The sequence below is a fragment of the Pelodiscus sinensis genome, chromosome 13 (assembly GCF_049634645.1).
Source record: "Pelodiscus sinensis isolate JC-2024 chromosome 13, ASM4963464v1, whole genome shotgun sequence".
NCBI lineage: Eukaryota > Metazoa > Chordata > Testudines > Trionychidae > Pelodiscus > Pelodiscus sinensis.
The window spans coordinates 19,923,572-19,951,188 of record NC_134723.1 but is presented as its reverse complement, the minus strand read 5'-3'; the positions used below and the strand labels follow the sequence as shown (position 1 = coordinate 19,951,188).

Below are 27,617 nucleotides of genomic sequence, written 5' to 3'. Positions count from 1 at the left end.
TCAGTCCTTTGCTAAAGGTGATCCCCGCATTGCAGAAACAGACAAACTACTGGGATCTGTTTGTGGAGGCAAAGTTGCTGCTCAGTGCATAGGGCCCTGGGCAAAGCAACACCAGAGGCTAGTGAAAAAACGATTCGTTTCACAATGCAAGGGTCTGGATCAGATGAACCCGTCAGTCCCACTCTGACTGCATCGCACATGTTGCTTTTACCCCTGAAGGCTATGGAAAGAGCAGGGCTGTGAGCTCTAGGGGAAGTGGATATACAGAGACATTGGCCATGACATCCTTACATTATTGGATATACAGAGACATTGGCCATGACATCCTTATATTAGCTACTCCTAGAAGCCATCTTCTCGGAGTATAGCCTGCCTGTCTGGGCCTGGTAAATTACACCCACGCACGCACACACCTCTCTGAGTAAACCGAGTATTCCTCAGGAGGCGCTTACATAAACGGAGAGATCAAAATACACCAATAACATCTGAAAAACATCAAGTCTCTCCTTGCGGTCTGCTTTCCATTCGGGGAGGTTACGGCTGGGTTACATGGATCTGCTGGTATGCGAGTGCATGGAGGCAGGGCCAAAGGTGGCCCAAGAAATCTCTTTGCTTAGATCGCTCTCATTCGTAACATCCTGACCCTTATGGAAGTGAAGGCATGCAACCCATGTGCAGCAAGAGTAAGGCTATGGACGCTACAGCAGTGAAATAAATGAGCTATGCATGTACAGGGAAGTGGCAGAAAGCATGTGCTCTGCATGCAGAAGGCGCTGTCACTCAGCCTCCTGTGTGTGCTCTGCATGCAGCAGATATGGCCTGTATGCTCAGCTTGCAAGGTCCTGCACCTAGGCCTGCTGCTTGACACATGTATTAATACATTATTATTTGTTGTTCACGCACCATAGGTGAGCAGGGTTCAGTCAATACATTTGCTGGTACTTCCCGAGGGAATGAAAAGTGATTTTTAATGAGTCTGAGCCAGCATTATTGTGCGGTGACACAGAGGAGTCTCACTGAACATTCTGGGTGTCGCCTCACACCACTAGAAATCTTAACCCAGTTTCTTCTAAGTTGGAAACTAGAAATACAGAAGATCTCCAATTCTACCATAGCTTCCCTGATAGCATCTGTGGGCCAAGAAGGGCTGGTTTGAAGCTTGGTTGGTTGTGTACTCATGCTCCCTGCCTGCACCTATTCCCTTCCACCCCTAGTTCAACCATGAGTGAAGAGTCATTGTCTGGCTACTTAGTACCATCTAATCAACCTCTCTAATTATTTCCTCCTACTGGGCCATACCATTACTCTATGCAGAACACTAAGTAGACCACTAAGCTCCACCCTGGGACAAAGCATTGCAGTTTAGAGGCATGATATCAAAGAGTAGGAAAGGGCTTTGGAGAGACCTCAGCTGTAGCAATGAGTTGAGTTCTGAACACAGGAAAATTTAGGCTAAATATCAGGAATAACTTCTTGTGAGTGAGATGTATAAGGCTGTGGACACAAAGGAGCAGAGATGCCCCTGCCTGGGAATCATACCTTGATTCTCAGGAGGGCTCACTTCCTGCCTTTACTGTGCATCTGACTTGGCCAATGGAGATGAGGCAGCAGAAAATGCATATGGACATCTCCAGCAAAGTAGTACCATGCCCTCCTCCAGGGACTAAGGTCCTGCAGCATGTCAGTATTGGGTACCCACTGGAGAAGCAGCTCCTGTGTCTTCCTCCAAAGGGAGCCACCTTCCCTGCCTGGTAGAATAGAGCCAGTGATGAGTGTGCATTCCCCTGATGCAGGCTTGCACCCCCCTCATCTTCCCACTCACAACTGTCCTGTGGCTGCTGCAGACTCAGACACAAGGGAAAATTAACAAACCTGACAGAAAACACATTTAAATTAAATTAAATTAATGGAGATTGCCTATCTCCTAGAACTGGAAGGGACCTTGAAAGGTCATCAAGTCCAGTCCCCTGCCTACACAGCAGGACCAAGTACCACCCCTGATGAATTTTTGCCCCAAATACCTAAATGGCCTCTACAAGGATTGAACTCACAACCCTGGGTTTAGCAGGCCAATGCTCATACCACTGAGCTATCCCTCCCCCTAAAGAATTAAAACAGCTTATTCTGAGACACAGCTGAGATTATCAGAACCAGATTTTGAGGCTCACACAAGATTCTGCAAATTCAGCTGGACACCAACGAGCTGAATTCTGTGTAGATGGTGTATGTACCTGCTGGTGTGATGTCACTGTGAAAGCAGCCAATAGGGAAAGCAGGCTGCCCACTAGCTAATGATGCCATCTCATGGTTTAGGATGGGAAACTCATTTTTCAGACCATTTTCTTGCCCTATTAGGTCTACAACAACCAAAAAGGTACTGTCCAGAGAGCCTCAATAGCTGATGCTTTGGATGTTCTTGCCAGGCTCCAGCTGCACTAGGTGGGGAAATCCTTCATGGAGAGTAGGGAAATGAGTTAATTCAGCCAAGCTACATGTGAAGGAAAGGCGGGAGGGTGGAAGAGAGGTGACTCCTCCAGTGGACCCCAGGTTTAGTTATGCTGAGCATGAAAATCAACTCTCACCTCAAACTCAGAGGTAAAAATGTATCTGTGAGCCAGCTGTTTTCAAATGAACAGCCCCAGCCCTCTCTGATCCCTCCCTCAGTTTGATGGAGACATTTTGACAATTGTTATGCCAATAACATAAACGAGACATGCTGGCCAAGTGTTGATTACAGGTAGATACAAGTTACCTCAGTCAGGGCTATCAAAGAGCCCTTGGTGGTCTGAGGGTAGAATGAGTCAGGCTTGTGCCATTTCTTATAGGGGTAGAATTCTGTCAGTCTCTCTCTCTCTCTCTCTCAGACCAAGTCCTTAGCTTCTGTATTCTGGACCCTACATATTACCATACATACCCAACAGGTTTAACTGGATTCAGGATCTGCAGTTTATCTTTTCAGGAGCCTGCAGACAGCTTCCTTAAAACAAACAGTACTTTGGTTTTAATAGCTGGAGTAAAGCAGATGGAGAGAGAATTTTAAACAATTGGCACACATCTTACTAAGAGTGTACCATCCCCCTGATGCTAACCTACATAGATAAGTTACCTTCTCCTGATACCTTACCAGAGTCATGTGTGTCTGCCTGGTTCCTCTTCCTCTTCCCTTTCTTGAGTTTCTTTTAAAAAATTTGCCACAATCCTATTGAGCTTCAGGATATTTGGCCCTTTTCCTGGTATGGTCTCATAACTCTCAAGTGTTTGCTGAGACATGGCTTATCTTCAACTACTATTTTTCCTTCCTTTTTGTTTTTCCTTATAGCCCCCTATTAACAAACTCATATGCATACAGTAAACATACCATAACCAGGCCAACACACAGTATTAATAAATGATTACAGAACTGCTTAGTTAGAGGTTAATACAACTTCCTCAACCACAGAGGGTACAGAGTGTTTGACACCTGTGTCCATTTGTCAGCAGCATCCATCACAGATCCAGGTGCAGATTGCTAGCATTGCAAAGAATAAAACTTTTGTTCTCGCTCCTTTCTCCCTGGGATCAGGCAGGTTTCCCCCTTTTGTTTTTTGCTGAAAAACCATTTATAACTCACTATACTTTGGGAATGCTTCTCTCTTGCACTCCTTGTACTTTGGACATCGAGACACAGATACTTTTTACTTCCATTTCTCCGTTGTCGAGTGGTTGCAGAGTCTCCATCAGGGAATGCAGCTCATGCAAGACAGGCCATGGAAATCTTAGTCCACAGGATAGCCCCTCCCTGTCTAACATCAATATAGATCCAAACAATGCTCCTGAGAGATGCTCCCAAAGGAATCTCTGCCAGGGGCCCCACCCTTTCTGGACTCCCACACAGACTAAGTAAACTTTGTGCTTAGCCCAAGCCTATGACCTTAAGCCCCTGCTTGGTTTGGTCTGTTGCTTCACAACTGCACACACTGAATGTGTAGCAAGTTCCTCTTTTGGCTCACATCCAGCCACTGTGAACCCCAAGCTGCTGCCAGGCTCCTGTGACACCAAGTACTTTGCATTCCCAGCACATACGGGGACCCTGACTCTCACCCTTCTGGCTCCTCCACATTCCTCTGACACTCCATAGAGCCACGCTCCTTACAGTCAGACCTGTGTTCACACTGCACAGAGTGAGGCTGTTAAATTAGCAAACTTGAAATGGCAGTTTCCTTACAGAAGGACTACTCAACACGCGGCCCGTTTGTTTGCAGCCCGCAATGTGGTTTGGGTTTACACAGGGTTCAATGTGCAGCCTGAGGGTGGGACCCTTTGAACATGGCCTCCACTGGGAACACACTCCACAATGGCAAGTCAGTATAATGGTCTTCTGTTAATATGTGTTTTAATTGTTAAATTCTTGGACTGTTATTGCTCATTCAAAGTGCTGGCATGGGTGGAAATTGGGTAAATATTGCATTTTATTAATATCAGCAGAACTGACTTAAATGGGGCCTGCATGTTGTGTAGTCTTGCCTTAATCTTTGTATTCATGCCTGTCAGTGTGAAAGAAGTGATTTGCATATATATTTGAATTTAAGTTGCGGCCTTCTGCATGTGCTGTATCATTGTGACCCCCGGGGCTTCCAAAGTCAAGAAGCCCTGCCTTACAGGATACAATCTTCCCAACCCCCATCCCCTCTACCCTTGTCTGCCATCCCTCCCTCTGAAGTTAGGTCTCCAGCACATCCTGAGGACACATTCCATGCAGTGGAAGAATGCCTCCCTAGAGAGAACTATCCCAGGCAGTGACTGTAGGCAAAGTGATTTCAAGGCCATTGCTCCCACAGGCTCCAGTAGGGAGACATGAGGTTTCACGGTCACAGAATCATAGAAGATTAGGGATGGAAGAGACCTCAGGAGGTCACTTACTCCAAGCAGGGCCATCCCAACTAAATCATCCCAGCCAGGGCTTTCTCAAGATGGGCCTTAAAATCCTCTAAGGATGGAAATTCCACCACCTCCCTAGGCAACCCATTCCAGTGCTTCACCGCCCTCCCAGTAAAAATAGTTAATATCCAACCTAGACCTCCTGCATCGTAATTTGAGACCAGGAAGTTCTGTCACTTCTTTCTCTCTGTTAGTTAATCCATCCATGAATGTTTCCATAAGGACACTTGGTGCTGAGTCAGATCTAGCCAGAACAGAGCCACAGTGGAGTTCCTGGCCCGCAGGAAAGTATGTGGCCATGATAAATGGAGAATTGTGTTGATCTAACGGCCAGAGATGGGCTTCAGCTGCCTTGTTGGAATTCTGATTCTTTGTAGCAACAGCTGGTCAGAGATGGGCTTCAGGAAGTCTCACTAAGTTCTGTTTCTGTGCTGAAAGAACCTTCTGAGGTCAGTCCAACTCCTTGGCAGGAGTCTGAAGATGATTTAAGGAAATAAATCATGCCCCTCAGTGATCCAGCTGTTCAGTTTTCTTCACATACCTGGGACTTCAGGATGAGAGGTATAGATCAGTGTTTCCCAACATTTTTTAAAAATAAAGTACCCCTTAAAAAAAGTACCCCCAGGACCTACAGTTTTCAAACACACTATTTTTTTCCACCATTGCAACACATTTGTTTAAATAACTTAATCATAGCCAGGTGGAAGATGACATTTTTGTGCGTAAAAAATACAAAAATAATAAAATGCTGTAAAACTTAAAAAAAAAATCAGTGTTCTCCAAATTTCAGTTGTGTTGACGTACCCCTCAGACTTCTTTCAAGTACTCCTTAGGGTACTCATACCACTGGTTGAGAAACACTCGTATAGATGAGTGGAATACATGGTTAATAACTTAATTCCTCCTGACCTCAAAAATAAAAAAAGTAAAATATCCACCTCTCTTGAAACCATAACAGGCTCCATCTAGGTCTGAACTCCACTTAGAAGCTAGAGAAAATGATTCCCTTTGTATTAGATACTTTGTCTAAGGAACTATATATAGATATAGATATATATATATATAGAGAGAGAGAGAGATTCCATTCTCCCCAAGAACAGAAACTGTTCATGCTTAAAGGGGGCACATGAACAAACTTTACACCAATATGTATTGGTTACTTTCTCACCATCTTCCCTAGATGGGATCACTGCAGGGAGAAGTCAGGCACATTGGACGGGTTGTATGTAAGGGATGCTTGCATGGCTCAGTCCATCTTGTACCAGGGACTTTGCAATTCTAGGAGGTATCTGTCTACAGCATGAAATTCATTTCAGTCTTGTATTGGTGAACTTATCCCTCCCCAGTCTCCCTTTCCCATTCATTACTTGTTAGAGCGAGGTCAATGTATAAAGAACAACTCTTTCCATTCTAACCAGCTTCCTCTTGCCTGGTTCATGCAGTGTCTCTGATCATGTTTTATAATGGCTACGCTTTCATGAGTTGCAATTCACTTAATCATATGAAGTGAAAGAAAAAGAAACATAGTAGGGATGCAGAGATGGGAGAGTTACAAAAGAACTAGAAGCAAATCATGAAAGTTTATGCCATAATTAAACTGTTAGTCTTTAAGAAGCCACTGGACTCCTTGTTTTTGCTCAACAGACTAACACGGCTACCTCTGACCATGTTGTTGCATTTGTGGAACCTTTCATCTCAATGACCAAGTCCCATATGAATTACACTAAGGGATCCCCTCACTTACCCTGACGGCTTCTCTGCATCTTGGGAGGTTGCTGAGCCAGCAGATTTAGCTTATGGCATCTTTTCCAGTAAGAAGGGCCAATATCGGATGTCCTCATTCTCAGTCCAGTCGCCAGGAATATACAAGAGACCCTCTTCTAAGGTTTGGGGTTCATCCGCAAAGAATCAGAGATGATCCCTTTCTCTTTCTTATGTGGGCTTCTGTCTGATGGAATCCCACAGACATCTCCCTGGAGAGCATTAAACACACCCCACCAGGAACTTCCGCCACAGGACATGAATTGGACATTTCACATTCTCTTAGATCATTTCTGCAAAGATTTTATCATCTTTGTATTTTACATGTCAAGTGGCTTTCAGTTTGGCATAGGAAAGCAAGCAGAACAATGGCAGAGGGGCTTTGCAGTCTCTAGGGGGAAGGCTGTCAAAGGTTTCCAAGTTCTCCTGAGTACACAGTCATCTCTGCAGGTGAGTGTGTGGAGGGAGACAGCAACATCCTTACACTTTCCATTCCCTTTGGAGAGAGGGATCTTCCATTTCCACAGCCCCTTTTAGGTCAAAGGGTCCCAGCTAATGAAGTACAGCTGCCCCTGAGGTAAAATATGGCTGAACAGAAAGTCATATCAAATGCAAATTCACAGCATCAAAGAGCAGCGCTACTCTCTGTGTAGGACAGGAACTAAAGACTGCCATTTACCTGGGTAAATCCTGGACAGCTTTCAGCTCAGTGGGCAGATGGTTTCCCTCGTCTCCATCCAGGGAGAAGGGAATAGCATGTCTTAGGTCTGCCAAGATGATGCATAGGCAGTGAGTACACAGACAGGCACACAGCAATAGACTAGCACAAGAGGGGCAGCTACTGGCCTCCAAACACATCCAACATGCAGTGAGAAGCGACCAAGCTAAGCGGAACAGCTCCATACTCAGTGGCATGGGGATCCATTTTGCTAATGCTTCTCATCTATTATTTATTGCATTATGTGGTACTTTATAGTCATGTAAAACCCTGTATTAAAGCAGGTTATAAATAGGCAGAGCAGTAGCAATGGTGGAGCCCGCTTTGGAGCTGGTTATAGCACCATGTGTTGAGGTTTTATTACTGCCATTTCCCACAATGACTTTTTAATAACGTATTAAATTAAGTTATATGGAGGAATGATTAAATAAATATCAATAGCAAAAGGGGGCTTACGCTTCCACCCACTGGGCAATACCCCCAGAGATGATGTACACTCTCAGGATATATCTTCAGTGCAGGGGCAGGGTGTTCATGGTTCTGGCTGCTGCTGCCGCCGCCATCCCCAACTTCAGGCAGCTTTTGCTGGCTGGGTTTTCACAAGGCTTCCTCACAGAAACCAAGGACAATGGCCCAGACAGAGAGGTTGGATCTCAGGTAAAGTATTTGTGCTCAGGAATAAAGATCCTTATTTCACAAAAGCATCCCCTGGGTAGTGCCCAACTTGTTTCCAGACTTTAAAAAAAAAAAATCACTCCCAGTTCTTTGACATGCCTGCGACTAACATTAAAAAGGGGCTCTTTGGAGCTGGTGGCAGATACTGGACTAATAGCCCCAGACTGAAATTCTGTTTCCGCAGAACACAAGGTTCCCCTCTGGCTGCTCTCTGCTGAGGGTCCTGTAGCTCTACTTCAGTCCCGGCATATTTGCTCTTCTGGCTGATGTGATAAAAACCACTGGAACCATTTACACTGGCCACTTGCACGATGTGCAGCCCTATCCCACTAGTGCAGAACCAAACCATGTCCCAGAGGCCAATTAGACAGCCAGATAAAAAGCTTCAGTGGGTTCTGACTTGGGCCTGAATCAAAGCAGTGAGAGTTTCGCATTGCAGTTAAGGCTGCACTCAGGCTCAGCACTCCATTGTGCTTGGAGCTGTGCAAACTCAGAACATGAGACTTCTGCCCTCAGGAGCTGATAGTCCCAACATGACATGTAACGGGGCAAGGGATCACAGTTGGATATAGACTACATTTGTGCGATCATTTTTTAAACAAAGAAACTGTCTCTTAATGCTTCTCATTCCAACACTCAGCACCTCAAGGTATTGCTTCGTAGACCATTACCAATTCTCTGAGTTAGCCTGTTTCCTGGTTCTCTTTAAAACATGACTTCCAAAAAATCATCTGAGGCAGGAACAAAAAACACACAGAAGACCGCCAGGTTTTCCATAGGAAAAAAATCTTTTATTTAACAATATATCAGGTTCCATCATGGCTCCATGGAATTCAAATTCCATATTACTGATTACTGATGATATGATATTGGGTGAAGGTAGCTGTGTAAAGGCAAAGGAACAAAAAAGGAACATGACGAAAAAAGATACATGGTTTGGGTGAGAGTGGCCAATCAGATTCTAGGACTGTGGGGCTGTGGCCCAGAAGCCAAATCAAAACTTGACACATGGATGGAACATGATTAGAAACCAAGAGATGATGAACCAGCCAGCGAGATGCTTGGTCACTGACTATCTGTGCTCTAGGGCAGAGAGAAACACTCTGCACCTTGCCATTCATTGCGGGGATGGGAAGGGAACATTTATGAGAAGAGGCACTCTCACTGTGGAGTGTTTCTCAGCCCAAGTCATCTGTTGCCTGCCGCAGAGAGGCCCAAGTGGATAGTCTCTCTCTGAAGAGATTGTACAGAAGGTGAGTTCTTTAATTCTGTTAATGAAGGCAAAATGTTAAACACTCATTAGCCCTGTGGCTGGAGAGCCTCTGTACTCTCTGCATACAGATGAGCACATCAGTTACAGTAGCAGTGCAGCATAGTACTGGCAGCATGACCACTGATCTAGTCCCAAAATGCATTCATCCCTCACCCTGCTTTGTCTGGTTCACTGGCACACCAGGAACGCACAAAGGGATGACTTGCTACTTCAGATCTTTTACAGTAGGGTCACCCTGCTGGCAGCATCAGCTACAGGGACAAGCAAGTGTTTGAGATGCAGGAAAGAAAGGTGACAGTATGACCCAGTCAGAATGCCTGCGAGACCATAGCTGACTATGTTACTGCTCCAGCATAGCTGAGCAAAGGAGGCTGAGGCAGCAGGGTCACTGGTTGATCACATGACTTAAGGAGGTCCTCAGAGGAGGTCCTCAGCTTAGGACAATGGAAGGAAGTGTGATTTGCTGAGAAATAGTGGCTTGTGGTATTTAATGAGATGACCCAAATATGCACATGACTGTGATGCATGGGCTCATCTGTCATGCCAGGGTGTATTTGCATACATGTGCACACCTCTCATGAACATTTTCCTGTTTACGACTTTGAAATATGGGAGCACGCCATGCTACAGCGTGTGTTTGCGCGTGCACTGCCATGAAGACAAGGAGCTCCTTTGACTCTTTTCCCCTCATCAACTTAACATTCTGGAGAACCTGGTACTGCTGCAGCAACCACCTCCCAGGAACTCATCATGTTGCAAGAATGCAGAAGGTTTTTGGCATAACTAACTGACCAGCAGCTGTAGTACAGAGAGCAACCACCACAGGCTCCGACTTGGGAGACTGATCTACTAGCCCTCTTCCATCCCAGAACCTGCCATTCGCCAAGGTGACAGCAGAGTTGGAAATGGCTTCCATGAGAAATGTACACATTTCCCCTCATGGCACTGACCTCTAGTGCTTCCCCACGCATTTGCTTTACTTAGGCAAAGTGCAATTCTTTAACATCAAGGCATCAGGCACAGCAGCAGGAGGGAACATTTAGCTTTCTCAAATTAGAAAGAAGAGGTGGGTTAACAACCCACCCCAGCACTGTCAACTCCACACATTAAAAAAAATAATCACAACATTAATCTCCCAAGATCATGAGTTTGGCTTAAAAATAATGATTTTCTAAAAAAAATGGGTGGTATTTACCAACTGCTTTTTGAGCTTTCACAGTGCACTCAGGTCATGTTATCCACCTTTTCTTCACACCCCTGAGGGCTAGGAACTTCCTAAAAAAAGCTCAGATTCTCACAGGACATAACTGCAGGCTCTGGGGTTGTAGGAAATCACCAGAGAGTGCAAGAGTTGGGAACACTACCAGTAAGAATTAGCCAGGCCTAGGGGAGGGTGTTCAGTTTGTAAAATTAACTATGGTCAGGAAGAAGTCAGGAGGTAAGAAAGAAGGTAAAAGGAGATGGAAAAAAAGCAGCAACTAGAAATGGGTACTAAGTAGCTGTACTTTAATTGCAACACAAAGACTGTTGCAATATAATCAACTATTCCACAGATCTTACCGTTCCCACTTTAGCTTAGCCGGTTCCTACATAACATCCTCTGGAGAGCAGTGATTCAGGCATCAGAAGAAATACTTCCTTACAGGTGACTCTCTCTAAAGATGGATTAAACATATGTGGGCAGGCAAGCTGGGCACCTGAAGCAGTTATCACAGCAGTCTCCTATTTCTCATCCTCTTGGGAAGGCAGTTTTGGGGCTTGGATTTTTAGTTAAACAATCCAGGCCAGATTCAACCTCACTCCATTCCCTGATTCTCCATGGCTCCACTGAAGTGCACGCGCACACACACACTCTTTTGCTGATGAGCCTCCTGAATTTGATCGTGGTATGATAATGTTTTACACCCGTTCTTGCAGTTATTTTTTTTTAAGTTCTCATTTGTTTTTCTAAGAAAAAGCAACCAGAAAATAATTCAGAGTTTATACAAAACATCTTTACATTATTTTTTCCAAAAAAGACTAGTATTTACACACAAAAACAAAAACACCTTCAATTCTTTCAGTTAAAAGAACAAAAGGGACACTCAGGTTTAGGACCCAGCAGACAGGTGCACGGCAAGATTACAGTTCAGATTTCACCCTTTGACATGGTTACAAGTTTTTTCAGCTGCCCACAGCTAGAGGAGTTAGTTCGGTTTATGGGGTTTACTAACAAGCAACCCTCATTCTGTTGATGATGGGTGGTTTCACCTTTTCATTAGCAGTACAATACTAAGATTTAAAAACCCTAGAAAAGCAAGGGAGGGGAGAGCACAGTGTCACTGCATTAAGGGGGCAGTAATCACATTGGAGAGCCAACATTAAAGTTGAAATAATTGTATTTATTTTCTTTTGGTTTAAACATCTGGCCAGGCCCCTTGCATATCCTAGCCCTTCCCATCAAGCATGCCCCCTCTCCATCATCTCAGTCTCAAACCACTGCCTATCATTCCTTTTCAGGCTGTGAGGTGAAATTCTTTGTAAACAAATGGTTCTTTAACCATGCACACAGGCTGGGCTACTTCTCCAGCTTTGAAATCTTGATTGTTTCATGGTTGCACCTGGAAACAGGATGCTGATCTGGGGGATTTCTTTAAGATTAGAATCTTTTTGCAGTTTTACACAATAGACTCAGTCAATTCTCTGTGGAGTACTGAAAAATCTGGACCTTGGCTGATGACCTCAGCCGAGCTAGCCTCAAAGTGCACTATTGTCTAAGCCCTTTAGAAACACCTTGGAGAAACACTCTGTGCAGCCTGGCAGCTATGCGGCACAGCACGGCATCCTGCATAGACACCCCAGTGGGGAAGGAAAGGTGCATTTGGGGACAAAGCAAAACTGAAAGGTGCAAAATGAAACCTTTCAATCCTGCCATCTCTCAGGGGCTGGCAGCTGAACAAGCAATGGGGGGAAGAAGGGGGAGGGAAGAGGGGACACACAGTGTCCCTTCTGCCGTGCCTCAGTCCAGAGACCGTAGGAAGGGACAATGGGATCAGGTTAGCACAAGTTTCCCTGGGATTCTAAGGCTCTTCTCCTCCCATTGTAAAGGCAGCCATGGTTCTAGCCGGGTTATCACCCCGCACTGTGGAGATTGGGGGGTGGGGTGTCCTGCTTGTTGCCCTGTTGGGATTGTCCGGGGGGGGCGGAAGGGGAGAATGCCGCTCTGCTTGACCCTGAACTCTCATTTTTCCATTTCTAAAAAAACTAAACAATTGCTCTTTGATGCAGCCTGCAGGAGGCTATTTCCACAAAGCACAGGGCTCACTTTCCCCTCTAGATCTCACTGGCCCCACATTCCTCCAGTGCCCTGGGTTAGAGGGAGAAGACAAGACCAGGACTCAGAAGAGACTCCCTGTAATGAGACACGGTTAGCCGAGCCACCTCCCCCACCCACCCTGTGTTCTGACCTGTGTTCCTGCTCCCTGTTTATTTACCGAACCGTGCCTGGAATTGGGCCACATCTCCCCTTGCTGCCAGCAGCCAGGGACCCAGTGCATGGAGGTGCTCTTCTGCTGTGCACTTCCAAACAGCCAATTCTGGAGCCACCAGTTTGTGTGAACAGATGAATTCACAGCAGAGAAACATGCTGGGAAGATAGGAGGAGGGTTGGGGCACTAGCCCAGCACTTTAAGCAGAACCCAGCTTGGAGGCTGATAAGGGTGCTGTGGGCCCCTGCCATGTCCTGACTGCCTCTGGCCCCAGGTCTCTACTAGGCAACAGCTGCAGCTCCAATGATAGTTTACGACATTGCTCTCACCACTTCTTTTTATGGACTTGTAAATTGGAGCCAGTAAACTAATGAAAAGAGGAATCCCTGCCCAGAAATGGGGCTGGGAAAAGCAGATGGCAGCAACACACACGCTCTTTGGGGGCAACCTCAGAGTGAGTCCAGTGGACTGAATGACTCCTAAGTACCATGTGCAGCAGAGCAGGACCTCAGTGGAGTGGTGATTCTTCCCTTACTCCGTACCTGAATCTCTTGGAGAGGACAGGAAGGGAGAAGGGACCTTCTGTCGCCTGGAGATACCTTCACTATTTGGTTCAAGGATGTGATTAATGGAATGGCTTCCCACTACAATTTCTCTCCCTGGCACTGTGCTTCCATCCAGAACAGCCACTTCCCAAAGGGAAAGGCAAGAAACAAGAGGGTCTTCCACTCCCCACCCATTCTCATGCATGATGCGGAGGCCCCATCACAAGGGTCATATCAACACACGCTCAAGACAATTATTTGTTCAGGCCTCCGCTGGAGAACTGAGTCCAATTGCGGGCACCACACTTTAAGACAGATATGGATAAATTGGTGAGAGAGTCCAGAGCACAGCAACAAAAATGATAAGAGCTAGGAAACCAGACCACTGAGAAAAGGTTAAAAACTGGGCATGTTTAGTCTTGAGAAAAGATGACTGGGATGGAGGATATCTGACAACAGTGTTCAGGTAGGTGAATGGCTGTTATAAATAGAAAAAAAAACAATAAATGGTCTGGTAGCACTTTATAGACTAACAAAACATATAGATGATATCATGAGCTTTTGTGGGCACAGCCCACTTCTTCAGATGACCAGAGTCAGACTCCGGTCATCCGAAGAAATGGGCTGTGCCCACAAAAGCTCATGATACCATCTACATGTTTTGTTAGTCTATAAAGTGCTACCAAACCATTTGTTTTTTTTCCTGTACAGACTAACTCGGCTACCCCCTGAAGCTGTTATAAATAAGACAGGGATCAATTGCCCTGAAGTAGGACACGCAGTAATAGGCTTAAGCTACATCTAGGGAGATTCAGGTTAAATATTAGGGAAAACTTTAATGATAAGGGTAATTAAACTCTGGAACAGTTTCCCTTGGGTGGCTGTGGAATCCTCATCATTATCTAATGTGCTCTAAAAGCCTCTGAACACTTGTGAGGGACGGTCAAGTTTACTTGGTCCTGCTTCAGCAAAGGAGGCTACCCTTGCCCTCTTGAGGTCCATTTGAGCCCTAAATTTCTATGAGATGTTGGGAAATCCCTCCCTCCTCCCCCAGAATATAGCTACCCACCACTTGGATACAACAAGGTCAGCATGGAAGGACGCTCCAAGGTCCCATTCATGACCCCAAACACTGCTGCTCAGTTCATGTTACAACTAGGTCTGGGCTCTTTGCTACAGAGCACAGCCATTCCTGCCCAGCGAGGTGGGACACATGCATGCATGGGAGGGAGTCACACAGGGGGATCTGTTACCTGGTAACTCAGAAGATGGAGCAGGGTCTTTGACTAGAACTCATAGAATCATAGAATAATAGGACTGGAAGGGACCTCAAGAGGTCATCGAGTCCAGCCCCCCGCCCTCAAGGCAGGACCACGCTCCGTCTACACCATGTCATGACAACAGCAACCAATAGGATTTGCTGATGTCATAAAGGAGCTAAGCCTTGCGTTTAGTGCTGAATCACTGGCTTTGCTCTTAGAGGCCAGCCAAATCACAAAATTTATTGCTCCCTCCTTTCCCCACTCTCTGCACAAGATTCCTGCAGCAGTAGCATGGAACAGACAGCTGATTCCAATGTTAATAGGTAGAAGTCTCAATAGTGATGATTCAGGGCTACTTTTACAGGGTTAGGATACCCCTCCCACAGAAAAAGACTCTGGAATGACTCAGCAAGGGGTGGAAATAAGCCAGCTCCCAGAATGCAAGAGGATAAACCAAAACTTTGCTTTTCAGAAATGGAAGGGAAAGGAAGTGAGCTAATTCAGCTATGATGCTTGGTGCAGAATGTGCCACAGCAAGTCTCTGCCTTTGCATGCCACGGGCCTGCTCAAAACACGACCAGCCAGGATGTCAGCACGATGGTTAAAACAAGCCTCATTCCTGGAAAAGAGATCAAATACATAGGGCTCAAAAAACGAGCATGTCAGTGGGAGAAAATGCCCAGCTGTGCTCTGTGGAAGGGGTGAGGCTGCCAGAGTCACATGGAAACCTAGATGGCTTTTGAGCTTACTCAGAATTCCCGACTTCCCCAGCTCAGCCAGTGCCAGAACAGCTTATCTGATGTGGCCACTGAATTCTCCCCTCCCCCCCCCCCCGCCCATACTGATGCCGTTTGCTTTTTCTTCCTCTTAGCCATCTTCCTCTGCTCTCCTAACACTTGCTCTAGCCTCCTGAGAACATGTCATGTATAAGCTTCAGACCAGGCACAATTCAAAGCCAGTTTTCTTTCCAAAAATGGAAGCACTGTGGCCCAAACCCAAAGAGGAAATGACAGAGCTAAGAATGAGCCCTGTGGCTAAGTTACTGAATGCTCCCACCCTTTTCTCCCAGCCCAGTCCCACACCCAGCCCGTCTGAGGCTGGCAGTGAATGCTGTCCTACTGTCCTCTCCCTGGTGTTAGAGAAACTAGCTCAGCCTCTGTCCTAGGAAAAGAGATCAGGTGACGGACACGCTATGAGGAGGACACACCTTGGAGGAGTCCCCACCAAGGTTACTGTCTGGAAGGGGTTGAGGCTGCTGGCTCTGCATGGAGTGGGGGAAAGCCCTGGATTCACTCATGCACTGATCATTTCAGGTCTATTTTTCCTCCCCTCTCCTCCTTTAAGCAGACCAACCAGAGTCAACTGCTACAAACTGAACACAAAAGATTAAAATGGCAAAGACAACAGAAGGTGACTTTATGTCCCGGCCGAGCATGGCCAGCGGATTGGCATGGCAGAGGGAGCATGCCAGAAGGCTGCAGGTGGTGGCTCAGAGCCCCACCAATATTTCACAAAAATAAAAACGTTACAAAAGTTAAAAAATAATAATAATAATAATAATAATAATAAGTTGGGTGTGTCAGCCTCCTCCCTGCACAGGGTCTACGTCCTTGGCACGCCGACGCAAAGTGCTGCCGCAAGCTGCTCATTCCTCAGGTGAGTGGAGGTTCTTCTCTGGGGCTCACAAGTTAATCCAATTTCTAGGACAATCCTAGACCAAAGCGACAACTGGCACAGCCCCAACACAAGAATACTTAACATACTATAGATGGAAAAGCTGAACGAGTCCTCCCCAGAACAAGAGGTACAGAGTTTTCTGGTATTACCAGGGACAGGTGTGAGGAAAGGCACAGCGCCCACACACAACGGCTGCTGCACGCAGCTAGGGCTACATCACTGCTAGATGCGTCTAGAGCCAGGATGCAGTCTGAAGCAGGAGGAGGATGCTGAAGGCCCACCCTCAAGTCTTGGGATTACAAAAGCTGAGAACTACAAAACTAAATACAAAGGGGAGAACAGAGCGAGAGCGTGCGAGCGATCCACTATCTGGTGCGAGACCCTTGTGCTCCCCTGGTCTTGCCATGGGGTTCATTTCACTTTCTCCCTCACAGAGCGAGCACACTAGTGGGGAGAGCCAGCAGCTGCCCCCAGGGCCCTCAGCTCTCTAGTGCTCTTGTATTGGTAGGCTGCTGAGGCTGCTCCTCAGACCTTGTAGTAGATGTTGGCAGGACTCTGAGGGGGCATCTCCTGGACAATGTAGACGGGGTGCCCATAGTCCCCGCTCACCTTCTCATAGTGAGGGCAGTAGTTATTTTCTGTAGTCCGTAAAGGGATGATGATATCACTGGGTTCTGAACCTGCATTACCGCTGCATTTGGGACTGGCCAAGGTGCTAAGTGACAAGGCTGCTGCCCGCTGCTGAGTGTGCTTCCGGTGCCGCTTGCGGATCTTGATCAGGAGGACAACAAGGAAAATGATGATGAGGATGAAGATTACACAGCCAGCACCAATTGCAGCAAATACTGCCACCTTAGAGTTGAACAATCCATCACCGCTACCTTGGGTGTTCTGATCACCTTGGTTAACGAGACCTGGGATATGGGGGAAAAACAAGAGAAGTTAAAGTGAGGAAATTACTTTCCTGCCCACACATTTAGTTATTCTCCCTTCCTCCTCTGGGAATCTAGGCTCTTCTCTTGCTTAAGCCACACAAAGAATTTACTTGGTCTCAGCCTAATCCCCTTGCTCTATTGCAAAACCACCACACCCAATTTAGCGTGAGTGGTAGACTGAAATAGCAAGGGGAGCTGCAAGTCAGGGATGAGGCATACTGCGAAAGCATCACTGAAGAAGCCTGTATGCATACCAGTTCCGAATTCACCCATCTGCATACAAAAAAGAAAACTCAGCTCACTAATGTACTGCAATGGCAACTGGCAAATACCTATTATAGGATGGGACAGGAGGAAAGGTTAAGATGCAAGACTGGGCATAACCCAAGAGGAAGAGGAAGAGTGATGATGGGTGATTTGAGGGGGTAGGAATTGAAGTTCAGTCTCAGGCTGGGCCTATACTTTAAGGATATGTCAACATAGCTACAATGGTCTGAAAAATACCCTAACCTACATAACTACCTAGCCTCCAGTGTAGACATAGCTATGTTGACAGCAGAGTGCTTCCATCAACTTTCTGGGAGGCAGTTCTCCTATGCCAACAGAAAACCCATCTGCTGGCATAGGCTGTGTCATGCCCGGGGTAGGCTCTGTAGTATAGACATAGCCTGCGTCAGCATAGAGTATGTCTACACTATGGAGCCTGGAAACATATTCCTGTATTGCACCCAGATTTGATGACACAAAGGGGCTGGCAATATCTCAAAGGCCATTCCTCTGGGGTCCCCCTCTGCTGTAATTTCATCTCCAGCCCTTACAGATGGCAGAACAGCCCTCCGAGTGAACTGTGCCAGCAGAGGCAACCGTCCATTTAGTGGGCGCATCAGACCCACTGACCCCAGGAGGAGGAATGGACATGTGTCTCTGGAGAGACCCCTGAACAGCAGTGCTCAAAGGGTGCTTTCTTTCACTCTGAACATATTGGGCTCCCCGTGAACATAAACCTCATTTCTCAGTCTCAGAAGCAAAGCAACCTCAGGATAGGTTTACAGTGTAAGTGAAGATGTGACCCTAGCATGGATAAAGAAAGATACTTGTCTTACCCAAACAAGCTAGATTAAAGCTAAACAATAGCGGTGTCGATATGGTGGCACAGGCTTTGGCAAAGGCTAGCAGAATAGATTAGAGCAGAATATTTACCCAGGCTCCCCTGAGGGCCTGTGTTCTGCTTAAGACACTGGCGAGCTGAAAAGGCAACTCCAAGAACTATCGTTCAGAATCTAAGTCCACTCTGTCACTGCTCTAGACTTTGGCAGCATCTCGCTGTCTATGCCCCTACCAAAGAGAGGCAAAGCAGTAACACCAGGAGATGCCTGGTAAGGGAACCTCAGATGACGAATCTGCAGGAACCTGTGCAGAGAGCTGGCAGATATCTCCTCTAACTCCCTGCTCTAATGTCTCTCAGTTTCCTGGAGTCTCAGAACTGAACTGGGTCTGGCTCCTCTGGCGATCAACAGCCGATCCTGGCCACCCTTCCCAGGCCCCACTAAGTGCACTGCTGTTTTAACTCTTTCCTCAAATACACAGGTAAACCCTACCTGGCTTCCCAGGATCCTCCACCTCAGTGACCTTGTTGCGTGGACTCTGCGTGGCAATTTTCACTGTATTGTCAGATTCTTTGCTAGGCCGACTGGTTGTCAGGTGCTCTGGGATCACGGCATTTGGATCTGTGAAAAAGACAAGACGGGATGAGAACATCTGCTTCTGGATGCTAGATCAAAACATCAAGAACAGTAGCTCTTCCCCAGCAACAGCACTCCTTACCCTGGTGTGTGAGTGCCTATGTCAAGCGTTATTCAGAAAGGTGATTCAGTACAGCACAGTGTTGCAAGTGCATTGGGTCAGGAGTCAGGGCTGGACCTGTGCAAGGGTTACATGCTTCCATGGGCAGGGGGAAGAATCAGAGGCATAAGGACAAGGAATTGATGGGTAGGAATGTGAGGCTTGGTAAAGAGGCTTAGGAACACTGGGGACATTTCCCTAACGTATGGGAAGGGGCAAGAATTCCCCTTGGTTTTAAACATGCGCTCTGGTTCTCATGTCCTTGATCCAGCAGTGAATGCAAGGCTAACCACACAGAGAAAGGGCAAGGGGAACCAGAGGGTTCAAACAACCAGACTCCAGGGTTCTGGGCCAGAACAGAGTCTGGTGTTCTCTTGTACTAGCAAGTATGACTCCTGGAGGCAGGCACAGATCTTGCCTTGGTTTTGCATTGGAGGCATTTCCATTTAACTGGAGGATGTGTGATGGTTTGAGGTTAAGTCCCACATTTGAAAGTCATTCTCTAATCAGTCTCTGTGGTTTCCTCCACACTACCCTTTTATGTCCTCCCTGAATTAATTTGTAAAGCCGCTACTGTTTCCTCCTCCTAATCCCTCTACAGGACTCACCTCTGCTGTGACACCCACAAGAAACTATGCAGCCAACAATGATTTAATTGTAAGGCAAAGAGAGTGATTTGATTGAAATTTAAGACAACTGAGAACCATAAGGACCACCTAGCTGTGCAAGTCACCAACCTAATATGATGGTATGATCTTATCTTCAGCATGTTCCTGCTTTACCTCATCTCCTCCTCTTTCATTTATTACATTTGGTTGTCGTCTTATGTTACAGAGAGAGCTCTTTGAGGCAACAGTTGAGCCTGCTGATGTGCACAAGGCACCTGGTACATCAGGGCCCAACTCCCAATTGGGGTTTCTCAGTGTGACCACAATACAGCATAGTATCAGCTGTCTCATGAAGAAGCAGAAAGGGTGGTAGAAGGTGGTTTCACGCGAGTATCCCTTCCTAAGGGCACCTGTTAAAAGTTAGGACTGAGACCTATATAGCATTTCCTGAGAACACTCAAACAAGCTTTTCTCCTGAACTCTCTCCAGAATCCAAGAAGTCAAAGGGTTACGTGCTGCAGAAGCAAGTCTGGACTGGGTCATACTGGCCCCTGGGTAATGTTACTGACGTCAGCTGGCCACCCCAAACATGAAAACTGGCCCAGTGTGTTCTACAAATTAAAGGTCACCAAACGGAGATGAAGAGAGCAGCAGCTCAGAGCTGTGTGTGAGAAGTACTGGTGGCACAGACTCCCTGAAAAATAAGTCACCACGATCAAAGTGGAGACTGGCAGACATGATGCTGGGAAAACAAAAGCAAGCAGAGTAGGAAATATGGTCATGGATGCTGAGGTGACACTAGGGTAATGCATCAGCTGCCGTATTTAATGTCATTTTCTTGACTTGGACAGTATCTGTTATATGGGTCCCTGTCTGATGGCCTGTGAGCAAAGGTAGGTTTGAAGGAGGTTTCTGCAGGAGGGGACTAAGGCTGCGTGTTGTAAGGCTCAGAAAACATGCCCTGGACAGCCTTGGAAAAGGCAGAGAGGAATTTTTAGCTAAAACAAAATGAGCAAATAGTCCAAATCAGACAGCAAGTAGGTAATCAGTGATGAGGAATAGCTGGGGGTAGGATCTCAAGCACAAGAGTAGGGATGTAAAAAAAATATATTAAAAAATGTTAACTGCGTAACTAATAAAAATTCTGTTATTGGTTAATCTGTTAAAGGTAAGCATCACCAGGTAAGGGTGATACTTACTGGGTAGCCGGTTACCCACTTACACCCCGACTCAAGAAACAGACATTACATGTGATCCACAGTCTGCAGTAAGAGAGTATCCACACTGCAGTCACAGCTGGTAACGTCCTGTCCTGAGCCAAGGGTCTTTTGCTCACTATCCTCAGACATCTAATTTCAGTGGTGAGCAAGCCCCATACACAGAAGCCAAGTGCCAGCAATCTTTTTCTTTTTAAGACCATTAGGTATGCCATCGCCTCAGGCCCAGTGATACAGGGTGTAAAGGGGGCAGTTGTCCTGCAATTCAAAAGGGCCAGGATTCAAGAGGTCCCAGCCACCACTACTGCAGCAGCATTGGTGACCAGAACCCCCGGACAGCACTGGTGTGGAAGAGGGTGCACAACTCACCTCCCCTCCCCGTTAACCAGTTGGGTGACACTTGTATGGACTGGCTACTGAAGGGCCTTTTGGACCATAGTAAAGCCTTAATTTTATAAACTAACAATATATGACAAGCATCATTAGATATTTTGGTCCCCCCAAATGTTTCCATCCAGGTTTTAAGAACCATTATCTGAAACTGGGGTATTTTTGCTGTCCTCTTGCCCTCCCCAGGAACAGGACTAACAAATACGTCTCTCAGCCCCCAGTTTAACATAGTCATGGAGTTTTAAATCCTTGTGAATGTCGCACAGAAAGGAGCCCTTCATAGGTGCTGCAAGGAGAACCCGGCGCTCCAGTCACACTTTGCTCTGCTTCTGCTCAGTGACAAATAAAGCAAGTAGCTCCCCTGGTGGTAGCAAACTGTCACAGAGAGCATTTGGCAGAGCAGAACAAAGGCTTTCTGGTGCCTCGTTGGCAAGAAGATGCTCTGTTCAGCATCAGCGGAAGGCAAGCAATACAGACGAGCCAGCTTCATCCTTGCTGCAGCCATATCCTTCATCCCTCCCCTTCATGACCATCCGATTATACACCTAATTATACAGTCTGAGGTGACCACATCAAATATAGCATGGGAGAGCAAAGATACTTCACCAACTCTGGCTGGAACTCTGCTACCTAGCAGACCAAAGGCATGCATGAGACTTAGCTGAGTGTGGGAAACCAGCAGCAGCCTGAGAGCCGAGCAATTCCTGTTACTGCTCCCCTGGCCTGGGAAGTGTGTCATGATGCAGAAGGAAAGAGGCCAACCCACAGGAGTTACTGAAATAGCAACATCAAAGCTAATGTTTCCCTAAAGGAGCATTAACAAAACAGGCAAGCGAACCAGACTAGCTGCCAAATGAAAGCCATGGAACTAACAAGCTTTATGCCAACTTCAGCTTTTGTCAGTGGCCTGCTACTGCCTCCCATCTCCTAGTGTGCTGTCTTCTATTTAGAGTGTAAGCGCTTCAGGACAAGGACCTTGTATGCCTCTTGACCTGAAAGGCCCCACTCTAGAAAGCGCACATAACGGGAAGTCAAAGTTAGGGATGTTAAACTAGTAATCAGCTAATCATGTAGTCTACCATAATTCTTTATACTACACGACTAGTCGATGGGGGAGCTACCCCCGCTGCAGCTCTGTAGTTTAACGTAGTAAGAGCTGGGCACACAGGCAGCCTGGCTCTCACTATACTTAAAATGAAGAGCCATGGCAGGGATAGCTCCGGGTTGCACCGGGTCCAGCAGCCCATCTGCGAAATGCGCTGGGCAAGCCCAGCAAGGGGCAGCCCGTGGGTGAGTTTCATTTGGGATGCAGTTTCCCAGCGCATCTCATTTAACCACATCTCCCGTCTTCCCGTCCGGTCTCTGGCAGCTTGGGAGAACCTCAGACAGTGCCTGCCTGCCACGTACATCCAGAAGCCAGGGGAGGAAGCTGAAGGACCACGGAAACCCCAAGTGGGCTGGCTGGGCTCCGGGAAGGCAGCACTGGGTCAGCAGAAGGACGCTTGCCCTGCCTATTCGCGCCTCCAGCCCTGCAAAGTGAAGCCAAAGCCATTTCGGGGCGAGGGCTGCCCCGAGGTAAGGATGTTAAGTAGAGTGTAATTCGTTAATTGAATAGTCGATGCATTTTGGCCACGCCGCACAGCTGATCCTGGGCTCCGTGCGGCACTGCTGCTTTGAAGTGCCTCCTTTCCCCCCCCCCCCCTTGCTGCTTCTATCTGATATTTTTGAAGTAGCCCCAGGCCACCCCCAAAGGGGCGTGGCCTAAACAGGAAGGGGTGGGTTACCCACCCCCAGACCCAGACCAATCATGGCCTGGGGGTGGAGGAGCCTCTTTGCCCCCCCCTTCCCACTAAGCACCCATGCCCTGGAAGAGGCTTGGCATGCTCCCTCACCCCCAGGCCAATCAGGACCTGGGGGCAAGGAAGTGTGTGCAGCCTCCTCCGCTCTCCCCCGTGCCCTGCGAGCAGCACGCTGTGCTTCAAAGCGCAACGTGCTGCTGGCAGGGTGGGAGGAGGCTTCTCACACTCCTCGGTCCCCAGGTCCTAATTGGCCTGGGGGCGGGGGAGCAGCAGGGCCTACGCAGGCCAGATCCATCTGCTTGGTGGGCTGGATTTGGCCCACAGAGGCCCTTTTGTCCATCCCTGTCTGAACATCCCTACCTGGGGGCTGTGCACTGGCTGCCTGATACAGCAGGTAGCAGCACCCAGGCATTGCGCAGGCCAGGCAGAGCCTGGCCAGGAACTGCAGGGCTAGGGTGGGAGGACAGTAGAAGCTGGGCCACGTGAGCCCTGCTTGGCCCTTGGCCACTCACCCGATTCTGCCCCTTTGGGTTGCAGTGCACCCGGGCTGAGCCACACAGCAACCCACTCGGGACAAAGCCCCTGCGACAGGCAAGCTCCAGTCCCTGCCTGCGAGCTCAGTGGGCTGCGGCTGCCAGTGCACAGCACTCAGTCTGTGCTCACTCTAGCTGAGCAGCGAGCCCAGCCACACTGGCTCAATGCCAGAGCCTCCTGCCAGCACTCGGCCCAGCCGGAGGTGCTGCCCCCGCCTGCTCAGCCCACACGGAACCCCGAGCGCTGCCAGCCCAGCCCTGAGCTCCGCACAGTGTCGCCAGTGGACCCACTCACAGAGTGCTGCCAACCTGCCCAGTGCATCTCCCTGAGCCTAGCCTGGGAGCGCTGAGCTTGCCTGGCTGCTTTGCTCTGCCTGCCTGCCTGGGCTTCAGTCCTCCTGGCCCAGCGCTGGGCAGCCCTGGCCACTTCCCCGCCTGCCATGCATGAGTGGGGCTCCTGGGAGCACGGTGCCATTGCGTGTGACAGGCAGAGAGCAGAGCTGTGGCTGAGCCTCCGCCAGAGTAGCTGGCTCCTCTCAGGTCCTGGGGTGGTGGGCGAGATGCAAGTAGAGTAGTTGAATAGTTGATATACTAAGGATGTACGAAAGTAGTCGAGTACTCAACTACCCAGTAAGTGTAGGCTTATCTGGTGGTCAAAGTAGCACTGTCTTTAAGGGAGGGCAGAGGCAATGGGAGGCTGAGAGAGAGGAGTTTGGGGACATTACAGGGCTGGAAAATTTCAGTACTCGGGGGAAACAGTTTTTTGTTGAGGTTTTTAAAAGATTCCCTCTGAGCTCCAATGCATGGGTCTCGGTATATTCCAGTGAGGGCAGCTGAGCAAAGGCAAAATAATCTGGCTTTCCAGGATTGCAGCACTGTTCCTTTTGTCTTTGTGTAAAACCTGGCCCCTATCACGTGAAACAAAATAATGAAAAGTAGCCACCAGGGGGGTGAGCTAGAGTTAGGCTTGTGGTATTATGGAGACCCAGACGAACTCTGTAGACTGGGGAGAGGAAGTTTTCAGAGAGCTTCAGACATCAGAAAAAATTACACTGCAAAGCACAGTTAAAGAATTCAGACAGGTCATGGCTGCACTACAATCCCTTATTCTGAGGGCATTTCCCAAGGAAGCATCAGATGTCAGAAAGAATTTGGTACCTCAGCCCTGTTCCCACAGCTGCACCCTCTCCATGCCAGGAGCCATGACCTCCTTGTAGAATCCCAGCATGCACTGAGAAGGCCAAAGATGTGGGCCATGTGGTACTTCTTGGCATAAAGTTGTAGCTCCAGAAACACTATTTGGATGAAACTGTGATATCACTCTAAGAATATTTATAGTACAGAGGGTGAAATTCACTAGTGTTAGGGCAAAATCACTCTCACGAGACACTGAAGGGTCCAGGGCCACAAGATGACTGACTGATATTGCCTACTGATATTGCCTGCTCAAAGAAAGTAGAGGCGAGGGGGGAACAGTTATCTATGCCTTGGGTGCTCTGGACCCTATGCAATGCACTGTGTTCTGTAACAGGACCTACAGCCACCTTCATTATTAATACTGATAAGCACTGTGTTGTCAGATGCTGATGCCTAAATAAATCTGTTTTTCTTTAAGGTACCACAGAAATACAGACTAACACAGCTACCCCTCAGAGAAAATAAAGGTTTTTGCCAGATCTCCATTAGCTCAAGCAGTGGTGACCTGAACAACTGATGCTGAATGCCCAAGGTACAAGCTGGATTCCTTGAGGGTGGGTTGCAGAAACTGAAACTGCTAGAATGCAATTTCTCATTTTGAGAACATGGCTTCTAGGACCTGTATTCTTGACTGGCCGCAGTAAGTTTTATTTTATGCAAACTAGGAGTAACTAATGGGCTTCTGGCAAGTTGCCAATGTGCCTTTTGCTTGCTAAAGTTTGAGGAATCCCTGCTTGGATCTATTTCAGAGGAAAGGCCTCTGATCTCTAGCTCTCTCGTCTGATGGCCATCTCACTTCAAAAATGGGGCAAGAAACTTCCATTTTAGTTTAAGAACTGGATTTTCTTGTAGAAAGTTTTTGCCATATTTCTTTTAGAGCAGAATGGTTTAGACTTGAAAACTGTGTCTAGTCCGTGTATTAGGCAGAAACTGAGAACAGGCTGGTTCAGCACATGCCAAACAACCTTAGTTATTGTTAGAGACATGCAGCATCTAACATTCGGGTTTGTTCTTCAAGCAATAGGGAACATGGCATTCCCCCCGCCCTTACATATTGCTCTGAGGAATCTGTGGGGGATTCTGCCAGATCACAGAACAAGCCAATTTCAGTTTACCATCCATCTCACAGTCGGAGGTAGTTTCCAGCTGAGTCATAAAAACCAAGGTGGGGTAGAAGTGAACTTACTTTATCTTGGGCTCATACTGCTATGTGGGTATGAATGTTGGCCAAAAAGAGGACCTAATACTCAAACGCTGCTGAAAAATGCAGGCCCCATGCATGACTCATGATTGGTTGCTAAACTCAAATGATTTAATCCTCTTAATTAGCTAAGAAGGGGGAGTGTTCTCAACCAGAGAAGGCACTGGAAAAGTGTAGGAAACAGCTCTGCACTGCCCCCTGGACTAGAGGGGACTTGATAGGTCTTCCCCCCATCTCTGTTTCTTTGGTATGTCCTCCCCTGAACCCAAGGACATCACCATTACCTGTATTTTACAGCATCAATTGAGCCAAAGGTATCTGGGCACCATAACATTTATTCTAGAATTGACCATTGTAAATTAGTGATCAAATACAAAGACATCAACTGGCTCCTCTCCTATCCACTCCGCACAAGATGTCACAACTAAGATGAACACAAGAGACATCAAGTTTTCAGTTCTGCCCAGCTCAGTCCTTTCATAATGCTTCAGTAATGCTGAGTTTTAAACCTGTTGTTCCAATGGCACATCCTTAAGCTCCTAAGAGGGGTTCACTAGCACATCTCAGGCAGCACAAAAGCTATGTAAGATGTAGCACATTTCATTTCAATATGGATTTCATGTTCAACGGGAAAATCTAGATGACTGGAGTGACTCACCCTGCCCCACTTTCATGACAATCTTCATAGAGCGTGTCTGGCAGACGCCACCTTCTCTGTTCTCCAGGCCATCCAGAGTCCCATTGGAAGTGGCTGCAGGGAAAAAGGAGATTCAGTAAAAGAGCATTTAGGAAATGGAAGGGTCTGCAAGAAGGCAAGGAAAAAAGACCTAGCTTAACAGGGGGGCAGTGCGCCAAAAAGAGCGATTCAACAGTTACTCTGATCTCATGCCTGAGCTGAGTTAATATAAAGGAATGGGGGACAGTTGAAAGGCAATTGCTTGTAAAATACTGAATGCACGAAGGGGAAAGCTCTACAGAAATACAAGTAGCTCCGAGTCTTTTTAGCTGTGTTATCTTTGCTGAGCAGTGGGGTGCAGTGGTTTAGACCTTTACCAAGTGGTTGGTCACCTCAGGCTAGTTGTTCAGAAATGTCCCAAGAAAAAAAACTTGATGAGGGCTTCTCTTTACATTTCAATCAGAGAATTCTGTTTACAAACATCAGAGTAAGAGAATGAAACTGAACAAAGGAATATAGGATACATAGCAGGAAAACCTCCTGGAAGGAGGAGCCAGTTAGGCTATGAAATAGTAAGATGAGGCCCAGTAACAGTTTTTCCATCTCTTTCCTGATGTGTGCATTCATTCCACAACGTTCTCACCTCCCTCCCCACTCCTAGCCTCGGGTCAGGATATTTATGGGCTTCCTCATTCTACAATCTTGAGCACACAGTAAATGTTTAATACACCGAACTCTAGTTTTCTCCAAATTCCAGCTGCTCCACCCCCCAGGTTCCATTCACTGAAACCTCGAGCCCATTAAAATAGCTATCCTGCTGCTTGCACTGGTTGCTGAGCTGCCGCTAATTAGATTGTACTCGAAGGAAAAAAAGAGAAACCAAATCTGACAAAGGCCAAGGCTCTTACTCCACTGCCACAGCAC

The 27,617-nt window shown here is 47.3% G+C and overlaps 1 protein-coding gene across 1 annotated transcript in view; it reads right to left on the bottom strand.

Annotated features, from left to right (window-relative positions):
* Positions 1 to 10,518: 10,518 nt before the first annotated feature.
* EFNB1 (ephrin B1) overlaps positions 10,519 to 27,617 on the bottom strand; it is a 134,071-nt gene continuing 116,972 nt past the window's right edge. Inside the window, exons 3-5 of the mRNA XM_014579826.3 lie at positions 26,676 to 26,768; positions 18,829 to 18,957; positions 10,519 to 17,209 (exon numbers count right to left, since the gene is read on the bottom strand). Coding sequence (XP_014435312.1) covers positions 16,821 to 17,209; positions 18,829 to 18,957; positions 26,676 to 26,768 — 611 coding nt within the window. The 3' untranslated portion in view covers positions 10,519 to 16,820. The remainder of the gene's footprint in view (positions 17,210 to 18,828; positions 18,958 to 26,675; positions 26,769 to 27,617) is intronic.